This window comes from Daucus carota, chromosome 3 (genome assembly GCF_001625215.2).
Source record: "Daucus carota subsp. sativus chromosome 3, DH1 v3.0, whole genome shotgun sequence".
Taxonomy (NCBI): Eukaryota; Viridiplantae; Streptophyta; class Magnoliopsida; order Apiales; family Apiaceae; genus Daucus; species Daucus carota.
The window spans coordinates 41,486,566-41,502,640 of record NC_030383.2 but is presented as its reverse complement, the minus strand read 5'-3'; the positions used below and the strand labels follow the sequence as shown (position 1 = coordinate 41,502,640).

The 16,075-nt window shown below is 35.5% G+C and overlaps 4 protein-coding genes across 5 annotated transcripts; 1 reads left to right on the top strand and 3 right to left on the bottom strand.

Moving 5' to 3' along the window:
* LOC108214679 (uncharacterized) lies at positions 1-5,174 on the bottom strand. The gene is made up of 4 exons (XM_017386816.2): positions 4,986-5,174; positions 4,310-4,485; positions 1,657-4,226; positions 1-1,529 (listed from the first exon to the last, which is right to left on the bottom strand). The coding sequence occupies exons 2-4, from the start codon at positions 4,331-4,333 to the stop codon at positions 287-289; spliced, it is 3,837 nt and encodes a 1,278-aa protein (XP_017242305.1). The 5' UTR covers positions 4,334-4,485; positions 4,986-5,174; the 3' UTR covers positions 1-286.
* Positions 5,175-6,196: 1,022 nt separating this feature from the next.
* On the bottom strand, positions 6,197-9,876 carry LOC108210929 (uncharacterized). The gene is made up of 6 exons (XM_017382391.2): positions 9,444-9,876; positions 8,500-8,726; positions 8,033-8,143; positions 7,728-7,883; positions 7,339-7,580; positions 6,197-6,709 (listed from the first exon to the last, which is right to left on the bottom strand). The coding sequence occupies exons 1-6, from the start codon at positions 9,710-9,712 to the stop codon at positions 6,386-6,388; spliced, it is 1,329 nt and encodes a 442-aa protein (XP_017237880.1). The 5' UTR covers positions 9,713-9,876; the 3' UTR covers positions 6,197-6,385.
* A 1,113-nt stretch (positions 9,877-10,989) lies between these two features.
* LOC108211692 (uncharacterized) lies at positions 10,990-13,047 on the bottom strand. Of its 2 annotated transcripts, XM_017383357.2 has the most exons (5): positions 12,913-13,047; positions 11,948-12,030; positions 11,779-11,852; positions 11,550-11,676; positions 10,990-11,479 (listed from the first exon to the last, which is right to left on the bottom strand). In XM_017383357.2, the coding sequence occupies exons 2-5, from the start codon at positions 11,960-11,962 to the stop codon at positions 11,216-11,218; spliced, it is 480 nt and encodes a 159-aa protein (XP_017238846.1). In that variant the 5' UTR covers positions 11,963-12,030; positions 12,913-13,047; the 3' UTR covers positions 10,990-11,215. The 2 variants fall into 2 exon arrangements, with proteins under 2 accessions (XP_017238846.1, XP_017238847.1); XM_017383358.2 differs by lacking the exon at positions 11,948-12,030 and having other exon boundaries at positions 11,779-11,908.
* A 1,543-nt stretch (positions 13,048-14,590) lies between these two features.
* Positions 14,591-16,075, top strand: LOC108210786 (septum site-determining protein minD homolog, chloroplastic). The gene has a single exon (XM_017382200.2). It carries the CDS (start codon positions 14,807-14,809, stop codon positions 15,791-15,793), a length of 987 nt encoding a protein of 328 aa, XP_017237689.1. The 5' UTR covers positions 14,591-14,806; the 3' UTR covers positions 15,794-16,075.

Below are 16,075 nucleotides of genomic sequence, written 5' to 3'. Positions count from 1 at the left end.
TGAAAAAACAATGTCTGCCTCTTTGCCCAAAGATCATATTCAAAATTTATGTGACCAACAATGTAAATAACTTGAACAATCTTATATGACAGGTTCTCGAGTGCAGCTCCAACATTTAAGCGTACTTCGTTCCCGTAATTTTAGGCCTACCTATAGATTCCTATATCATCATTCACACAATACTATTAGGCACTTTGATGCAAACAAAATGATGCAATATCAATTCTATCAAATGACAGCTTTTCTCATCATGAATTCACACTTCACAGTAGTAGAGAGAACTAAGTTATAATCTTCGTTTCATTCTAGAGGTATCATCGAACACGTCATCATGCCAAACCTTCTTATTTTCTCGGTAGTTCGCTTCCTCCTCGTCTAGGTCTCTCATTCTGCTTTGGGCTATTCCAGGTCTGATCTTGATCCTCCTCTCAAAGTCCCTTTTCCTTGAGCTACCTCTTTCATTGAGCTCTGAACCATCTTCTGTACTGAACCTGATAGGCCTGGGTCTATCATCAGAGTTAAATTGTAAATTTCCACCATCGGCATCAAAAAGTTGACAAAAAGAACGAATGTTATTACATCTATCACCACCCTTTCTTCTCTCGTCACCCTTCCTATCAGCATTAAGGTCTTGAAACCTACCAGAATTAATGGGGCCACCAAATTCGTCATCGTCCGGATCTATAGTATTAAGTGTTCTAGTATTTCTTGCTACAATACGATTAGATGGGCTTCGCAGATCAGAATTAGCAGACCTAGGTCGATCCATCCTTTCAGATTCCATGTCTAAGAAATGGTGGGAAGACCGGACCACATAAGAAGGAGAGACACACCTTCTGGCAAAACGACGACCATCAGGAGATCCTCTTTCCGGGGATGACCAGGGACCATTCTGATGTGCTTCAAATCTTACTGGGGATTTTGACCTTATTCGAGGAGGGGCCCTTCTCGGGATGTTAGGTAAATTTCTATTTCCCCGGGCAAACCGACTATCAAATTTTTGGTAAGCTGGCCGAGAGGGATTAAATATGGGACCAGTATGATCTTCAGGGAAATCCCTAGTGAACTTCTCATCATGCCTAAATTCATCTTCATCCGAACATCTATTTGAGAAAACATTCCCCGGAAATCTTCGCACTATTTGAATACCCCTTGTCCTAGTAACATCCCCATCTCTAGTAGAGAACCTTCTTGAGGATGGATGACAAAATGAAGGCAATACATCTCTGCTTGGTCTTATTCCTCCCCTACCTCTGCCTAAAACCCTACTATGACTAATATGGTAATTATTATCTTCAACCTGTGCATTACCACCACTAGATGCACGTTTATGTCTGGGAACTCGATAATCAGGTGGACAGTCATAATTGTCAGCACCAGAGTTATAATCAAACTTCCATTCATCCCTTTGCCTGAAACCTCTCCCTCTTCCTCTTCCACGTATCTGACCTATTCTGGGATTTCTGTACGGCTGAGTTTGAAACCTGTCCCTTCTAAATCTCCGTGGGTCATCAGCATAATTGTCAACCCTGTGAAAATGCAATTAAAATATTGTTACACCTCATAAGTCTACATAAAATCTAAAACATAAGAAAAGGGGCTGCTGTCAAAAGGTGGTTTAGTGGTTAACAGGAACATCAAGTATGCAGCAGGTACCTATTTCTTTGTAGAATTACTGTCTCATCTTCATCAGCATATCTTTCCCTTGTTGATAGCAATGATCTATCTGTTACATATCTAGGCATGCAAGGGGAAGTCATATTAGAACCTCGAGGTAAGTTTATGATCCGGTTCTGGTTACCACCACTGTTGGAAGCAGTAGCAGCATCATTAACAGTAATAGACGATTCTGGCTTTAGTAAAGTTGGATCAACTTCCTGCAACTTATTTGTTTGTGTCAACCTTACATCTTTCATCTGACTGAAGTTAGTTTCAATCCCTTGACCTTCATTAATTCCCCCAACAGACAATTTATTTCTGTCATGACCCATCTGAACATCACTCCTTGAAAGATCATATGATATGTTCTGTGTTACATTTATTGCCATCTTAGTGGCTTCAGATTCAATTGTTGATGATTCCTGAAAAGAACTGTCTCTATCCATATATTGATCGATTTCCTGCAAATAATGACCTCTACTTGTCATCTGACCACTTTCTTGGGCAGAATTCACACATTCTTTGATATGATCATCACTTGTTTCCCCCTGATCCTCAACATAACCATCACTCCAATAAGGGATTCTGGCAGTATTACCATCATCCTCGGAAAAAGCTGATGAAAGTTTACCATCATAGTTGTTGACAACAAAATTTTCTTCCTTTCTGTTTTCTTTCTGCAAGTCTGATGCTGTAAGCTCACAATCTTCACAGTTGTTACCTTTACTGCTATCATGGCTACCTCTTAAGTACACATGAACAACATTGTCATTAGTAATCTCAGCTTTGCGATTAGACTGACAAAAAAACTCTTCCAACATAACAGCCGACACATTATTGATTTCCTTATCGCTTATAGTATTCCCAGCATCTCCACAGGGATCCAGAGGTTCGTAACTCTTTGCATCCTCTGGACCACTGTAATATTGCCTATGTACATCACCATGTGATAAGAGATCCATATCTGCAGTAACATGATCAACAATTTTAGAGGTTCCCAAAGTTGTGTGTGTTCCCAATTGTACTTCTTCTCTATGAATGGAAACTTCAAACTGACTTGTTGCACCCCCACTTTTCAATTGCACTGGACAAGTATGTAAACCTGAAGAACTTGTGGAAGAAACATTAACCTGAAACTGAACAACTTTTTCAACTGACGCGCAAGGTATAACATCTGCTCCTTGAATACCCAGAACTGGTTCAGATTTGATGGATCTAGGTTCAATTACATCATCACGGTCAGCAGTTACGAAATTTACAGCTTTTAAACTGCATCTTTCTAACATATCCTTGTCTACTAATCCAGGTAAATCCATGGTATCGCATTTGTTCCCCAAACAATCAGGTTTAACAATTTCAATATAAGGTTCAGATTTTACTGTGTCATTACCAACAGAAGTAGAGTTTCCAGCAAAAACCAACACATTAGTCGTATTTGAGTTGACTGGAATCCTGCATGAATCTACTTTAACTAGTGAAGCTAAGGGTTCCCCTTCGAAATTTGGATTCATTAATGTAGACGAGCCTGGTTGAAGGGAGTTGTCATATCTGTATTGCCGACTAGGCTTTGAAGATGGCATACAAATGGAGTCAGTTTCTCCACGAAACTGTTTTCCAGCATCAGGCGCACAAGGTATATTACCAAGTACTCCACTTGAACTTATAACAGGTTCCAGAGAATTGATGTCAGCCTTCTTCTTTGCTTCAAGTGCATCAGATATATTACCAAGTATTCCACTTGAGCTTATTACAGGTTCCGGACAATTTATATCAGCCTTCTTAGTTGCTTCACTATTAAACACAGGTTCTGGAGTAGCACCATCACCACCAGGACCTTCCCAATCATCCATTGTGGTATTGAGGTCCCATTTCAACCTATCAGCATGGACAAGAGGGCTAGCAACCTGGGACTTAACATCATCACTTTTGCATTCATCAAGCAACTTATCCTGATTTATAGAGAGGCAAAATGACGTATAATATGATTTATCAAGATCCTGCTTGAAGTCATCACCATTCAGACCAATCATCGATGCGGGACGGGGTTCATTAGTCCCTAAAAACATTTGGACGGTCTCTGGCATCCTAAAAATTCCAGGTGTACAACTATCATCAAGTTTATTAACCACTTCCTTCTTTACCACAAGTGGAACAGGAGCTTCATTAGGAGGCAGATCAACCTTAAGAACCTCTTTCATTTTCTGGTCCCTAGATAGTAAAACGTTCTCTTGTCTGTCAACAGTGTCCAGAGGGTCACAATGAACAGTAGGTGCCTTAGCTTTACCAGTAAAACGATCTGCATTCGCTCCCATCGAATTAACAATCATATTAATGGCGATTTCCCTTTTAATTTCCAACACCGACTTCTTATCTGCATTGGAGCTTGTTCCAACATCAGCACTCAGAACAGACGATTCCTGACAACAGCTAGAACTATTATCACCCACTAAATTATTTTGAACACTTTCGACAGGAAGGCAAGACCGCTCATCCGGAGGGGGTGGAGAATATCGAACCATCGGAAACTTCCTTTTCTTGATAGGTATAGTCGCATAATATTTACTCATCTGCAAGTTAAGGACAAAGTTAATACAAGAAAGATTCGAAAACTAAACCTAAAACAGTAACAAACAAAAGTAAATCTAGACACCTCTTCATTCCCCGAACTAGACATTACTCTTTATCTCCGGTAAATGTAACAAATTAAGAAGCAACTTCGAGTTCCAACAGACCCGCGTTTCCTTACAAGATATTACAAATAAAGCCAGCAGCCTTACACAGCTACAACAACCTTTCTCACAGAGTTTGCTATCCAACGCAGACAGCCTATAACGAAAACAACAAAGATCAAAAACCAATTTTCCCGAAATTCCTATACAAACAAGTAGAAATTTCATAAAATTTAACATAACAAACATCCATATGTAACAGTTACCCTAATGGCAGCTTAACTTAAAGGTTCAAGATTTCAACTTTACTCGTTAACAGCAATTACTACAGCATTATTACAAATGACAAAACATTACTAAAGCTTCAATCTTTATATAAAATTCATCAAAATAAACAGACTATTACCCAGACAGGACCCCACAAACTAGGTCACATAAACAACAATTCAGACACATCTCAACACCACTTTCAAAGGTCAAATTGTACTTACAAAAAAAACCCACAAATCTAAAAACAATGAAGCACCAACGTTATCAAAATTAGCAAAAAGTAAATAAATCTGTATGATTAATGTAAAAAAATTCATACACAAATTGAGATACAAAAAGTCAAGATTCTGAAATTTTAGAGCATGAAAAAGAGAGAAAAGAAAAAACCTAAACAAAATACAGATGGGATATAGATACAGAAAATCTTGCATATATAGATCTCAAGAAAGACGATGAGCAGAAAATTTGTTGAAGGATAGCTTATATATAGATGAAATGAAGGTTTGGTAATTGTGAGACTTATAGAGGGGTATTTGAGTAATTTTGGAGCTTTCTTCGTTCCTCACTTATTCGAGAACACAAAGATAGACTAGTTTTTAAACGACGGCTTGTGTTGTCGTCTCTGGGTATATTTGTTTTGGTCCAGGCCCACGCGTTTTGTTTTGTTCACAGTTCCCAACCTGGCACAAGTTTGCAGTCACTACTTCTAAGTTCTATCTATTTTCTGCCTACAAGCCACACAGAGTAATTCATTTTTTTAAATATATCATCTATTTTATTTATAAATTTTGAATTTTCATTTAATTCATTTAAACTTTCTTAATTAATTATATTTTTTATCCATGTATTATAATTATGTCATGATAAAGAATTATATTTATAAAACAATTTTAATTTATAGTATTATTTACTTCATTTTATACTAGAATTGGGAACAAGAAATTTGATATGTGTATGTTTGTTTTCAAATTGAAAAGATTTGAAAAAAAAGAAGTTGTATATCGTAAAAAATATAAAATATAATTGTTATCCTACAAAATTTATTAGATTTAACATGCAGTCAACTAAATTAAGAAAAGTTTATATTTGGAAAAAAAGAGTTAAAACTTCAAAAAAATCTGAATTTTTTTTTGAAAAAATACTTAATAAATTCATAGTTTTAGATTTTTTTAATAGATTCCATTAAAGTCAAATAATACTTAACAGTGTGCTAACGGCAGTTACGTTGATGCAAGTTTTTAATAGTTCAACTAGTTGATTATAAGTCAAATCTTGTTTTGTGATCTGTTTACAAGTTTTTTAAGTTCAGTAATCTAAGTGCTGACAATCCTGAAGTTATGTATCATGAAATTAGTTATTCTAATTTATAAACAAAGCATAAGTTTGAATATGATTGATAAAATTTTGTTTTAACTTATAATTTTTGTTTACATAAATTTTTTCATGTAAATACTATATATTGATATAACAATTAATGTTTAATATTCATAAACTTAGACTTATAAAATATAATAATATTTAACATTCAATTATGTTTCTACTCATTTTGATTAATTTCGAGTAGTATTTCCCCTTAGCAAAAAATATAGCCAACCATGTATCCACGAAAGTCTTTTGGTATAATTTTAAATAAGCATGAATATAGATACTCCCATTAGAGTAATCATTGTCCACTTAACAAAAAATTTACATAATGAATTTAACCAACGAAAATAGCCAATCATTATACATATCAAAGATGCTCTTACAGAGCAGAGGAAATATTTCAACAAAGGCAGAACACTATTTTACATGTATTTAAGCACTGCAACTCCGAAACCAATGCCGAGAAATGTCGCAATTGCAATGCCAAATATCCCAGCAAGAATACTTGGCACGACTAAGGTGCTCCACCCTTTGGCTGTTGCCATTCCACAAGCTGTTGTAGGGCCTCCTACATTGGCATTGGATGCTAAAAGCAGCAGCTTCAAGTCTAAGCGAAGCAATTTTCCAACCCCGAGGATCACGGCTAAATGAACTGATACTTGAATAAGAGCAAATAGGAAGATACTGGGAGCTATATTAATGACATTCCATATGCTCCCACTTGCGCCCACCACAGTGAAAAATACCTGATATAGATAAACAAAGACCGTGAGCTCAATGACTTCATGGATTAAGAGTTTCTCCAACAAGGTTATACAGCAACATAACGAAGTAATAGAGGATAAGCATAGAGTCAGAACATATGACATTGGCAATGTGTTCTGTTTTTCTTTAAATAGCTATAGAAGTGGTACATACTGAAAGTAAAGAATGAGATCCTGGTCGAAGCAAATTAAAAAATGGCCCGTACTAGCTCTTTATGTCATTACCGTGGCCACCAGGACTTGCAAACACGAAGAGAGACATATAGAGATTAGGCTTGGCAGCACTTGGCCCGTTAAAAGTTATCCCAAAACAAGCATTTACTTGGCACAAGAATATCAATTTGTGGCCATTGTAATCCACGGATGTACAGTTATCTTTACGTGTTCATTATTACTTGTTACTGTTATTAGCATTATAGGCATTGCAGTTAAGCAGCTCTAAAACGTTCAGTGGACATCCTACAGGTGATATTCTTGTTTGATTAAAATTCCCAACTAAGCCCACATTCTTTTGGAAGTTCCTTCGTTTGTGAGGATAACAAGGCATGTCATTCATATTTTCAAGCTATCGTTGTATGGAAATGTAGATGAAAATCACACAGAAACTTCACCTGCATTAGAATCATTGCCATAGCCTCCCCAGAAGGTGCAAGCTGGGCAAACTGCTTTGGAAATGCAGTTGCTAGAACCACAACGATTGCAGTAATGGCTGGCAGACTGCCTCCTTGAATTCTGAAATAATTAGTAATAAAGTTGGCAGTTTTGCAGATGGCGAAGGATATTGCAAGAGCTGTAGCACTCTTCAGTACAGGAAGCTGGCTGTTGGTTTTTGATTCGTTATCATTTTCAACATCTATCAACAGTTCCACACATTAGTTGAGCTACAAAATGTATTACAAGTAAGCATCCCCTTCTTAATACTTTTAATTATCAGATTTTTCTATGAAACAAATGCTGCTTTTAATAAAAGCTGAAGTGGATTAAACAGATTACCACACACCAGATGTTGCTGATACCGCCTCGGGAGGTATATTAGCAGCTAGAGCAAATAATGTTGTAAAGTATACTGCACATATAACATTATCAGCAGCTAGTCCAGCAGCTAAAACTGACCGAGAGACCCCTAAGGCTTCAGCTATCGCAACATAATTTACAGCTGCAAGAAAAAAAAAATGACATTTAACACAACTCAGTGCAAGGCCCGACACAATTCAAAGGATTAAAATATAAGTAAAACTATGTACAACTGTACATATCTTCCACAGTTTAAAAGAAGCCCACAAGAGATATCTTTCCAGACATTACCTCCCCCAATGTGTCTACCCATCAATGCAGCTGCTATCTTCCAACCATCCTGACCAAGCCCTCGCATTGGCACTATCAAAAAAGCTACAACAGTCCCCACTATTGTTGCAACTGTAATATAAGAACAGAAAGAGTACATTAGCAAATGACAAGTGAATTCTCTGGACACAAACCCCCAAGAAACTTATGCTATGATGGTCACCAATATATAATACTCATTACATACTAAACTGTCACTGCACAACACAAAATTGCTAGCTTGTTCTTCGTGATTAAAAAGATACATAATAAACTTTCAATATTTATTTATAAATAAATGATCACATCTGAATTCCGCAAAAGAGCAAGGATATTACTGTATTTGTCAGATTTCTTCAGTCTCCATTGTGCGTAAGTGAAGAATTTAGCTAGTCCCTAATAGTACAATGTTCAAATATACAAAGCTTGTGGAATATCACACGAGTTACCTGATCCAATCAAGAACGCCAAAAGCAGTGTCCCTGTGGACTGTATAACTCGTCGCAAATCTGCTCTATACAACAACAACGGAACAGCTAAAGGGAGTAAATACCCCAAAACAACGTTATACGCAGGTGCTTTATAAGAAACAATTCCCAAATTACTGGCAGCCAGTCCAACTAATGTGCTCACCAATGCACCACTTAATGAGCTTCCAATCTTGGTCTTTTCCGACCTTCGCCAAATACCAAAATTAACATACGCCAAAAAAGATCACCTTTATAAAATCATTTAAGCAAGGGAAAAAATAGCACAAAGATGCATCCTTCCTTTCCTATAGCAATATCATAAATCACTTAAAAGAAATACACAAATGTATACATAAGGGGTTAAGTATCACTAACACCACTCAACTCTAAGCGTCAAATATCACATCATTTACTACTATATCTAGTCGCCAATAATGCCCCTGTCTCGCTAAACTTATTTAGCCAAACTAAGTACTTATTTTAAGGGGAAAAAATTCACATCTATATAATTATTTTCTAGAATCAAGTATTTACATGGAGTTTAACATTTCTCATTCGCACAATAAGTACTTAATTTCGGAAAAAATATATTCACATATACTGTACTTTTTTCCAAAAATAACTTAAGTCAACAGGCTCAAATACATGTTGATTTATATAAATAAATTTTGCAGAGTAGATATCAAGGTTCTGTATTTACTACTAATGGGTTCGACTCTGGCTCATTTCGAGAATTGGCTCATTTTGAGAATTGTTTAGAACAAATACTCGGCTGTAAGGCTATAAGTCATATTAGTAAAAAAAAATATATTTCACGAAATAGATATAAAGATTCTGCAGATACTACATGCCGTTAATTTTGAAATTTGACTTGACGAGAAAAGGTTTGACTTAAAAGTGAGCTTAAAAGGCGAGTGAGATACCAGATACCAAAAGCGCCAATAGCAAAGAGAGAAGTCCAGTTGCCCCACTGATCATTTGGGGAAATGAGAGGTAAGTTGAGTTGAGATCTCACTTTAATACATCGATTTGAATTCGAATTTGTGGGGTATGAGTGAGGTCGCAAAATCAAAGCTCTTTTCTGGTCGGATTGAAAAGGTAGTAGTCTGTTCGACAAGTTGGAAATGTTGGTTAAGTGACGCTTGTGAGGATTTGTAATTACCGGCTGGAGATGCAGATGCTTGGTCGCCATTACCGGCACCCAAGTTGTATTTCTTTGAACAAGTGATGAGTCTAGGAAGTAGCCTAGTTGTATACAAACTCTCACATGTAGTCAGCAAGTAGTCTAATGTAATGTTCTGGGATTGCAAATTTAGGCCTTACTCCCGAGTTTTTCAGCGGAGAAAACAAGTGAATGCAAGTGAAAGTAAGTGTGTTTTCATTTTTATCTTATTTTTGGAGTGAAAGTTTTGCAGTGAAATTATGCTATATTTTCAGTCACTTTCACTTGTTTTCGTCCTTTTAAAGAGCACGAGTAAGAGTGAAAGTTAGATAACTTTACTTACTTTTCACTTGCTTTCCTCCCTTTTTAAAACTCGAGAGCAGGGTGTTACTACTCCCTCGCCCTCTTTTAGGGCGTTCCTAAATATGACTGTATATACATGATTAACATTCAGAAAAATGTCTCAAATATCATTTTTTAGTCCTATATGATATAGCGTTTTGTATATTTATGTAAACATTACATCCTCTAGTGTTTTATATAGTGTCGCGTTTTGCTGAGGTTAAAACATCAAAACAATATCCCATATAATGTTTTCTCCCAAATTGTAAACGCTAAATTATCAAGTGTTATTAAACTCTATTATTCTATTCTGGACATTATTTTCAAAATTTGTGAGATCTCGGACCATTTTTCCCTCTTTTAATGGTTTCATAAAGTAAGTATAACTATATGATTTATTTTAACAATTTTATTCTTAAATAAAATTTTAAAATTTAGAAAAATAAATTTTAAAATTAAACTATAAAATTGTACTTTATTAAAAAATTAAAGTGTGTATAAACTATAAAGCAGTGAAAAATATATGAAAATGGGTAAAACAAAAGGAATACCATTCTTCAAAATATATATTATTAAACTCAAAATATACTAAAATATATCTCGGACATATTTATTTAAAGGTCTTCTAACGGATATAATTATTAAAAATGTATTTAGTATGTTAAACACAAATGCTAATTAGCATATCTAACAAATAATTATATATATTAATTGAAAACATTTTTTAATTTTTAATTAATTGATATTTCATTTCTCATGACGCGTATTGTTATATCATAAATATATTTTTAAAGTACAATTAGATATCAGAACATACAAAATAAGTTAAACTAATATTTCAAATATATTTGATCTAAAAAAGGGACGGATAAGTCTACCAAAAAAATAAATGATTTTCTTGATTGCTAAGTTTTCAAGCGACCATTACAAATGAAAAATCTCGGAATGTAAAAGTTAAAACACAATGAATCAAATGTTCAAGATTCTTCAACATAGAAAACATTTGGAATGGAGAGATACATTTCATCAATTTTCCCTAGTACATGAGAGCCCAGGTGCTTCACTTTCAAGTTTAAAGCTACAGAAGCTGGGGTGCATATAAGATGAAAAAGGGAGCCTTTGTCAACATTTTTCTTTTTGTATTCTAGACATTTTCTTTTTCAATTCTTACTTCATTGTTAACTAAAGGAATCAACTGCCTTCATCTTTTTTTGGCCTCTTTGTCTCATGGTTCTGCTCTTCCATATCTTTTAATTTGTTCTTTATTGCAGCGATTTTAGCACTCCGGGTCAGTTGTCCTGGACAGCTTCCGGTAAGGCCTGGTTTCTTTGCATCAATGGCTTTGTCGGAACTTCCTGCACCGTCTACCAAGTCTTTCTCGCTAGCAAGACGAACTACCAAAGGGCGACCATACACCAACTTTCCATGTACCTTTTCCTTTGCTAGTTTAGCTTCCTGCATGCTCACTTTAAAATTGAACTTCAGGCACTGCTTACAAATGAAGAACGGAGAATGAGAAACTTACCTCTACGGTACGATACTGGACAAAAGCATAACCACGAGGCTCTCCACGTTTTGGACCTCGAGTATGCCATAGGAAGTCCTCCGATACAATAGTTCCAAATGGTGAAAACATCTTAATCAGTGCAGCTCTGAAGAAACAAATATATAATCATGAAACAACTATCACAGGAAAACCAACTAACATTGAAATACTCTTGATGACATGTGGCTCAAACACATAGTGCGCTTACTCTGTTATCCTAAAATCAAGGTTCCCAATGTAAAGTCTGCTTTCATACTTGTCACCCATAATATTATTGGGCTCCTGCAATCAATAAGCAGAGGGACACTATTAACTTATTTGTTGAGGCAGCAATCCACCTGTGAGCAGACGACAAAATAAATTAGCAGACGAGTTACCATGTCACTGCACATAAATCTACTGACAGATTGTCCCTCCTTGCAAGAACAGAAAACAATGTACTATCTCAAATCAATGCAACCTACATACAAATATAAACAGAGTACCAAACAGTTAATACTTTTTCAACCACAAAATAATCAGCAAATCACACCTATGTTTGCATAACATCAAGCTTCTAACCAAAACAGTACCAGCATAGAGTATACATTGATCAGAAATTCAAAATCGGAAAATTCCGACCATTAAAAGGACAGGCTGCTAATATACAATTCCATATACAGCTAACACGTCATTTGATTGGCATGGATGAAACTGGAAGACGGCATGTACTATTTTGTAAGTAAATTTGTACAGCAACTCCTTCCTCCATTGCATTCATACGAATGTAACCCAAGCTCAATCCGTCCAATCGAGGGATAAATGCTCATTCATCATTCCTAAATCCTATCCACATTCTTCACAAACCTAATGGCAGAAAATTTGCACTCTTTCGCTGTATTACTCTAATATCTCTCTCTTAAGCCTTACATTATGTTCAAATATGCCCATTCCGTTAAAGATCAGTCCTTTATCAGCAAAAGTCGCACTTATTCATTATAGCAGCAATCGGGGTTTTAGATGACTACACACACCTATCACACTACGGGAATCATAGTTCGATAACAATTCATCTAAATTCAACAATTAACATTTCGAACCAACAATCAGAATTCCATTACTCAAAAACAAAAAAGACTTATAAAAAAAAAAAAAAAACCTCTTGTATTAAGAACAAAGGGGCCGATTACAAAAATCGTATGATTAGATAACTAAACACATGAACAACAAACAAATAATTTTAACAAAGATTAAAACCTAAAGCATATAATCAACAAAGGCGATGTAGCTACAAAATCAAAAATGAAATCTTTACACAAATATTATAAGAACAAAAATTGAGAATTAAAGAAAGTGATCTTACCTGATTAAGAATTAAGAATGGTGAGGACTGAAATTCACGGCCGCGGCGGAGTTTATTGCGCTTATGATTCTCAACGCCGTCGTATGATAACATTGGACTAGGGGCTGTTTGGCTTATTGAAATGGGTCATGTTACCTTGGAAATTGGAGATTTTTCTTTCCGGAAAAGATTACTACAGGAGTTGATTTGTGAATTCAAACGGGGATAATTTCTGTATTTTATTATTTGATACTTTAACTTGTGACACACACTTTTAACTTTTTGAGGGGTTGTTAAAAATATTATTTTTAAAATTTTTCTGAATAAAAATATATAATCAAAATTATAATTCACAAAAAAAATCAATCAAAAATAATATTTTTAACTAACCGGTCAAAGCACTTAAAAATATGTATCAAAAGTCAAAGTGTCAAATAATAAAAGACAGAGAGCGTAAGTCTCAACAATTATTTCTGGATGAGTAGAATTATTGAATAACCAATTAATTTGAATTTCTTAACAAATGATATTGTTTTTTCCCTTCATTTGTAAGGAAAAATATATAATTTATCTTTTATAAATTTCATGTTTGTCTTGAAATAAATACTGTTAAAGTTAAAAATTATTATATAATTCAGGTTTGTGTTGTAGTAAAATACGTTAGAATTAGAGTTAAAGAATATTTACATGATTGTTTGTATTTGTTTCTGATTGTTTACATTTATATATTTGAAAGAACAGAAAAAGGGTAATTTAAGAATAAGAAAAAGTATTTGACCAACCAGATTTTAAAATTACAAACTATCCATGTATCTATATATTATAGTGATGATATATATATTAAAAATAGGGATAAATATCAAAATCATCACTTATTTGGTCAATTATATCAATTCTTTTGATAAAAAAAGTCAATTCATTAGTTACAAATCATACGACATCTACAAATAAAATCGAAATTGGAGATACGCGGAAGAATATCACTGTTGAATCTAAGCGATGTGAAGATGGTTTGAATATATTACTTGTCTTGACCTGAAAGATTTTCACCACCTGACCGTTCTGAACAATTGACCATAGATGTGATCTTATAATAATCTTCGGATCTGAATCAAACCCATGAAAATCATGCCGATTTATAACCCCGGTCATGGAAAACATCAAAACGCACCAAAATAAAAATCAACTCTCATAAAAAGAAAATACTAACAAATTATAAATAAATTAAGAACTTACTAAAAGGAAAATTCAAACAAAACAATGAAAGAAGGAGACTGGGGCTTTTCACCGGTGAAAACTGATGGAAGCCCCCTCAAAAATTTCTAATAAAGGCTAGGGTTTGGGAAGGAGTGAGGTGAGAACTTTTTCGAAAAAAAAGACTTTTCAAATTAATCACTCATTTCAAAATGTACTCAATTTGGTTATGAATTTGAAATTCTACATCAACTTGATCATTGAAAAATTTAAAAATTTGTATATTTAGTCACTGAATTTAGATGAAATAAAAGTTTAAGTTAGGACTAAGCTGAGTTAATTTTGAAATGAATAATAAACTTCATATATATGAAATAAATGAGTAATGATTATGATATTTATTCCGAAAAATCTAAAATAAAATGGAAACCAATCCGAATTAAGAAACTACACTCAAGATGATGGAGGTACAAAATGCAAATTCGAACAAATATTGAACCATGCGTCCTAGTTTTCCACTTGTATTTTCCCATCCAATTAGCCCATCACCGGCCCTAAAACCCAATTTACACCTTCTCCACTCGCTCTCTCCCAATCTTGAAGCTCAAGTACACGAGTTGTACACTTTAACTCACTTCGATAGTTCGATTGCAAATTAGCAATGTCCTTGCATCTCTAACCCTAACCCTAGATAACTCAAGAACCCTAATCATTTTCAACCATGATATCTCTCCTCACACACTCAAATCCCTTGTCATATCTCCCCCACTCTTCTCCCACACCCTCAATCTCACCTTTTTTCACACACACAAAAACCCTAAAACCCTCCAAACTCAAGTCCCTCAAAATCAACTCAATTCTCCAGTACAATCGGAAGCCCGAGCTCGCGGGCGACACGCCTAGAGTCGTGGTCATCACTTCAGGCAAAGGCGGGGTAGGAAAGACGACTACTACGGCTAACATTGGCCTCTCTTTAGCTAGATTAGGCTTTTCGGTTGTCGCGATTGATGCTGATGTTGGTTTGAGGAATCTTGATCTTTTGTTGGGTCTTGAGAGTCGGGTTAATTATACGGTGGTGGAAGTTTTGAATGGGGATTGTAGGCTTGATCAGGCATTGGTGAGGGATAAGAGGTTTTCGAATTTTGAGTTGTTGTGTATATCTAAGCCGAGGTCGAAGCTTCCGATGGGGTTTGGGGGGAAGGCTTTGGTTTGGCTTGTTGATGCGTTGAAGGATAGGGAGGAAGGGTGTCCGGATTTTATTCTAATTGATTGTCCGGCTGGCATTGATGCAGGGTTTATAACTGCGATTACGCCTGCGAATGAGGCGGTTTTGGTGACTACACCGGATATTACTGCATTGCGTGATGCGGATAGGGTTATTGGGTTGTTGGAATGTGATGGGATTAGGGATATTAAAATGATGGTGAATAGGGTTAGGACGGATATGATTAAAGGGGAAGATATGATGTCAGTGTTGGATGTTCAGGAGATGTTGGGGTTGGCGTTGTTGGGGGTTATTCCTGAGGATTCAGAGGTTATACGGAGTACTAACAGGGGTTTTCCGTTAGTGTTAAATAAGCCGCCTACTTTGGCTGGGTTGGCATTTGAACAAGCTGCTTGGAGATTAGTAGAGCAGGACAGCATGAAGGCGGTTATGGTTGAGGAAGAACCCAAAAAACGCGGTTTCTTCTCATTTTTCGGCGGGTGAGATCGGAGAATAGCTTTAGCCACATTTGTCAAATTCTTTTGGGGGTTTTGGTTTTTGGATGAGGAGGATGTGTATCATGCTTTTGGCCTGTTGAATCGAAGGATAGCGGACAATGTGTACATGATAGGTAATGGTTTCTTTAGTCTATTTGTTAAACCTTTATGAGCTATATATGTTGGAGGGCGAGTGTTATAGTTAGATAATGCTTTTGTCTTATGTAAGGAATTGTATTGAAGTGAAATCATTTGCTGAGGCCAATTGAGTTTGTTATTTGATCTGAAA

Coding starts and splice junctions, on each gene's coding strand:
- LOC108210929 (XM_017382391.2), bottom strand. CDS start 9,712: ATGGCGACCAAGCATCTGCATCTCCAGCCGGTAATTACAAATCCTCAC. Junction 7,581..7,727: donor GGCGGTATCAGCAACATCTG/GTGTGTGGTAAT, acceptor AACTGTTGATAG/ATGTTGAAAATGATAACGAA. Junction 6,710..7,338: donor TGGCAATGATTCTAATGCAG/GTGAAGTTTCTG, acceptor TATCTATATCAG/GTATTTTTCACTGTGGTGGG.
- LOC108210786 (XM_017382200.2), top strand. CDS start 14,807: ATGATATCTCTCCTCACACACTCAAATCCCTTGTCATATCTCCCCCAC.
- LOC108211692 (XM_017383357.2), bottom strand. Junction 11,677..11,778: donor CTTGATTTTAGGATAACAGA/GTAAGCGCACTA, acceptor TTGTTTCTTCAG/AGCTGCACTGATTAAGATGT. Junction 11,480..11,549: donor TCCAGTATCGTACCGTAGAG/GTAAGTTTCTCA, acceptor GTGAGCATGCAG/GAAGCTAAACTAGCAAAGGA.
- LOC108214679 (XM_017386816.2), bottom strand. CDS start 4,333: ATGTCTAGTTCGGGGAATGAAGAG. Junction 4,227..4,309: donor CTAGTTCGGGGAATGAAGAG/GTGTCTAGATTT, acceptor CTTAACTTGCAG/ATGAGTAAATATTATGCGAC. Junction 1,530..1,656: donor GTAATTCTACAAAGAAATAG/GTACCTGCTGCA, acceptor GCATTTTCACAG/GGTTGACAATTATGCTGATG.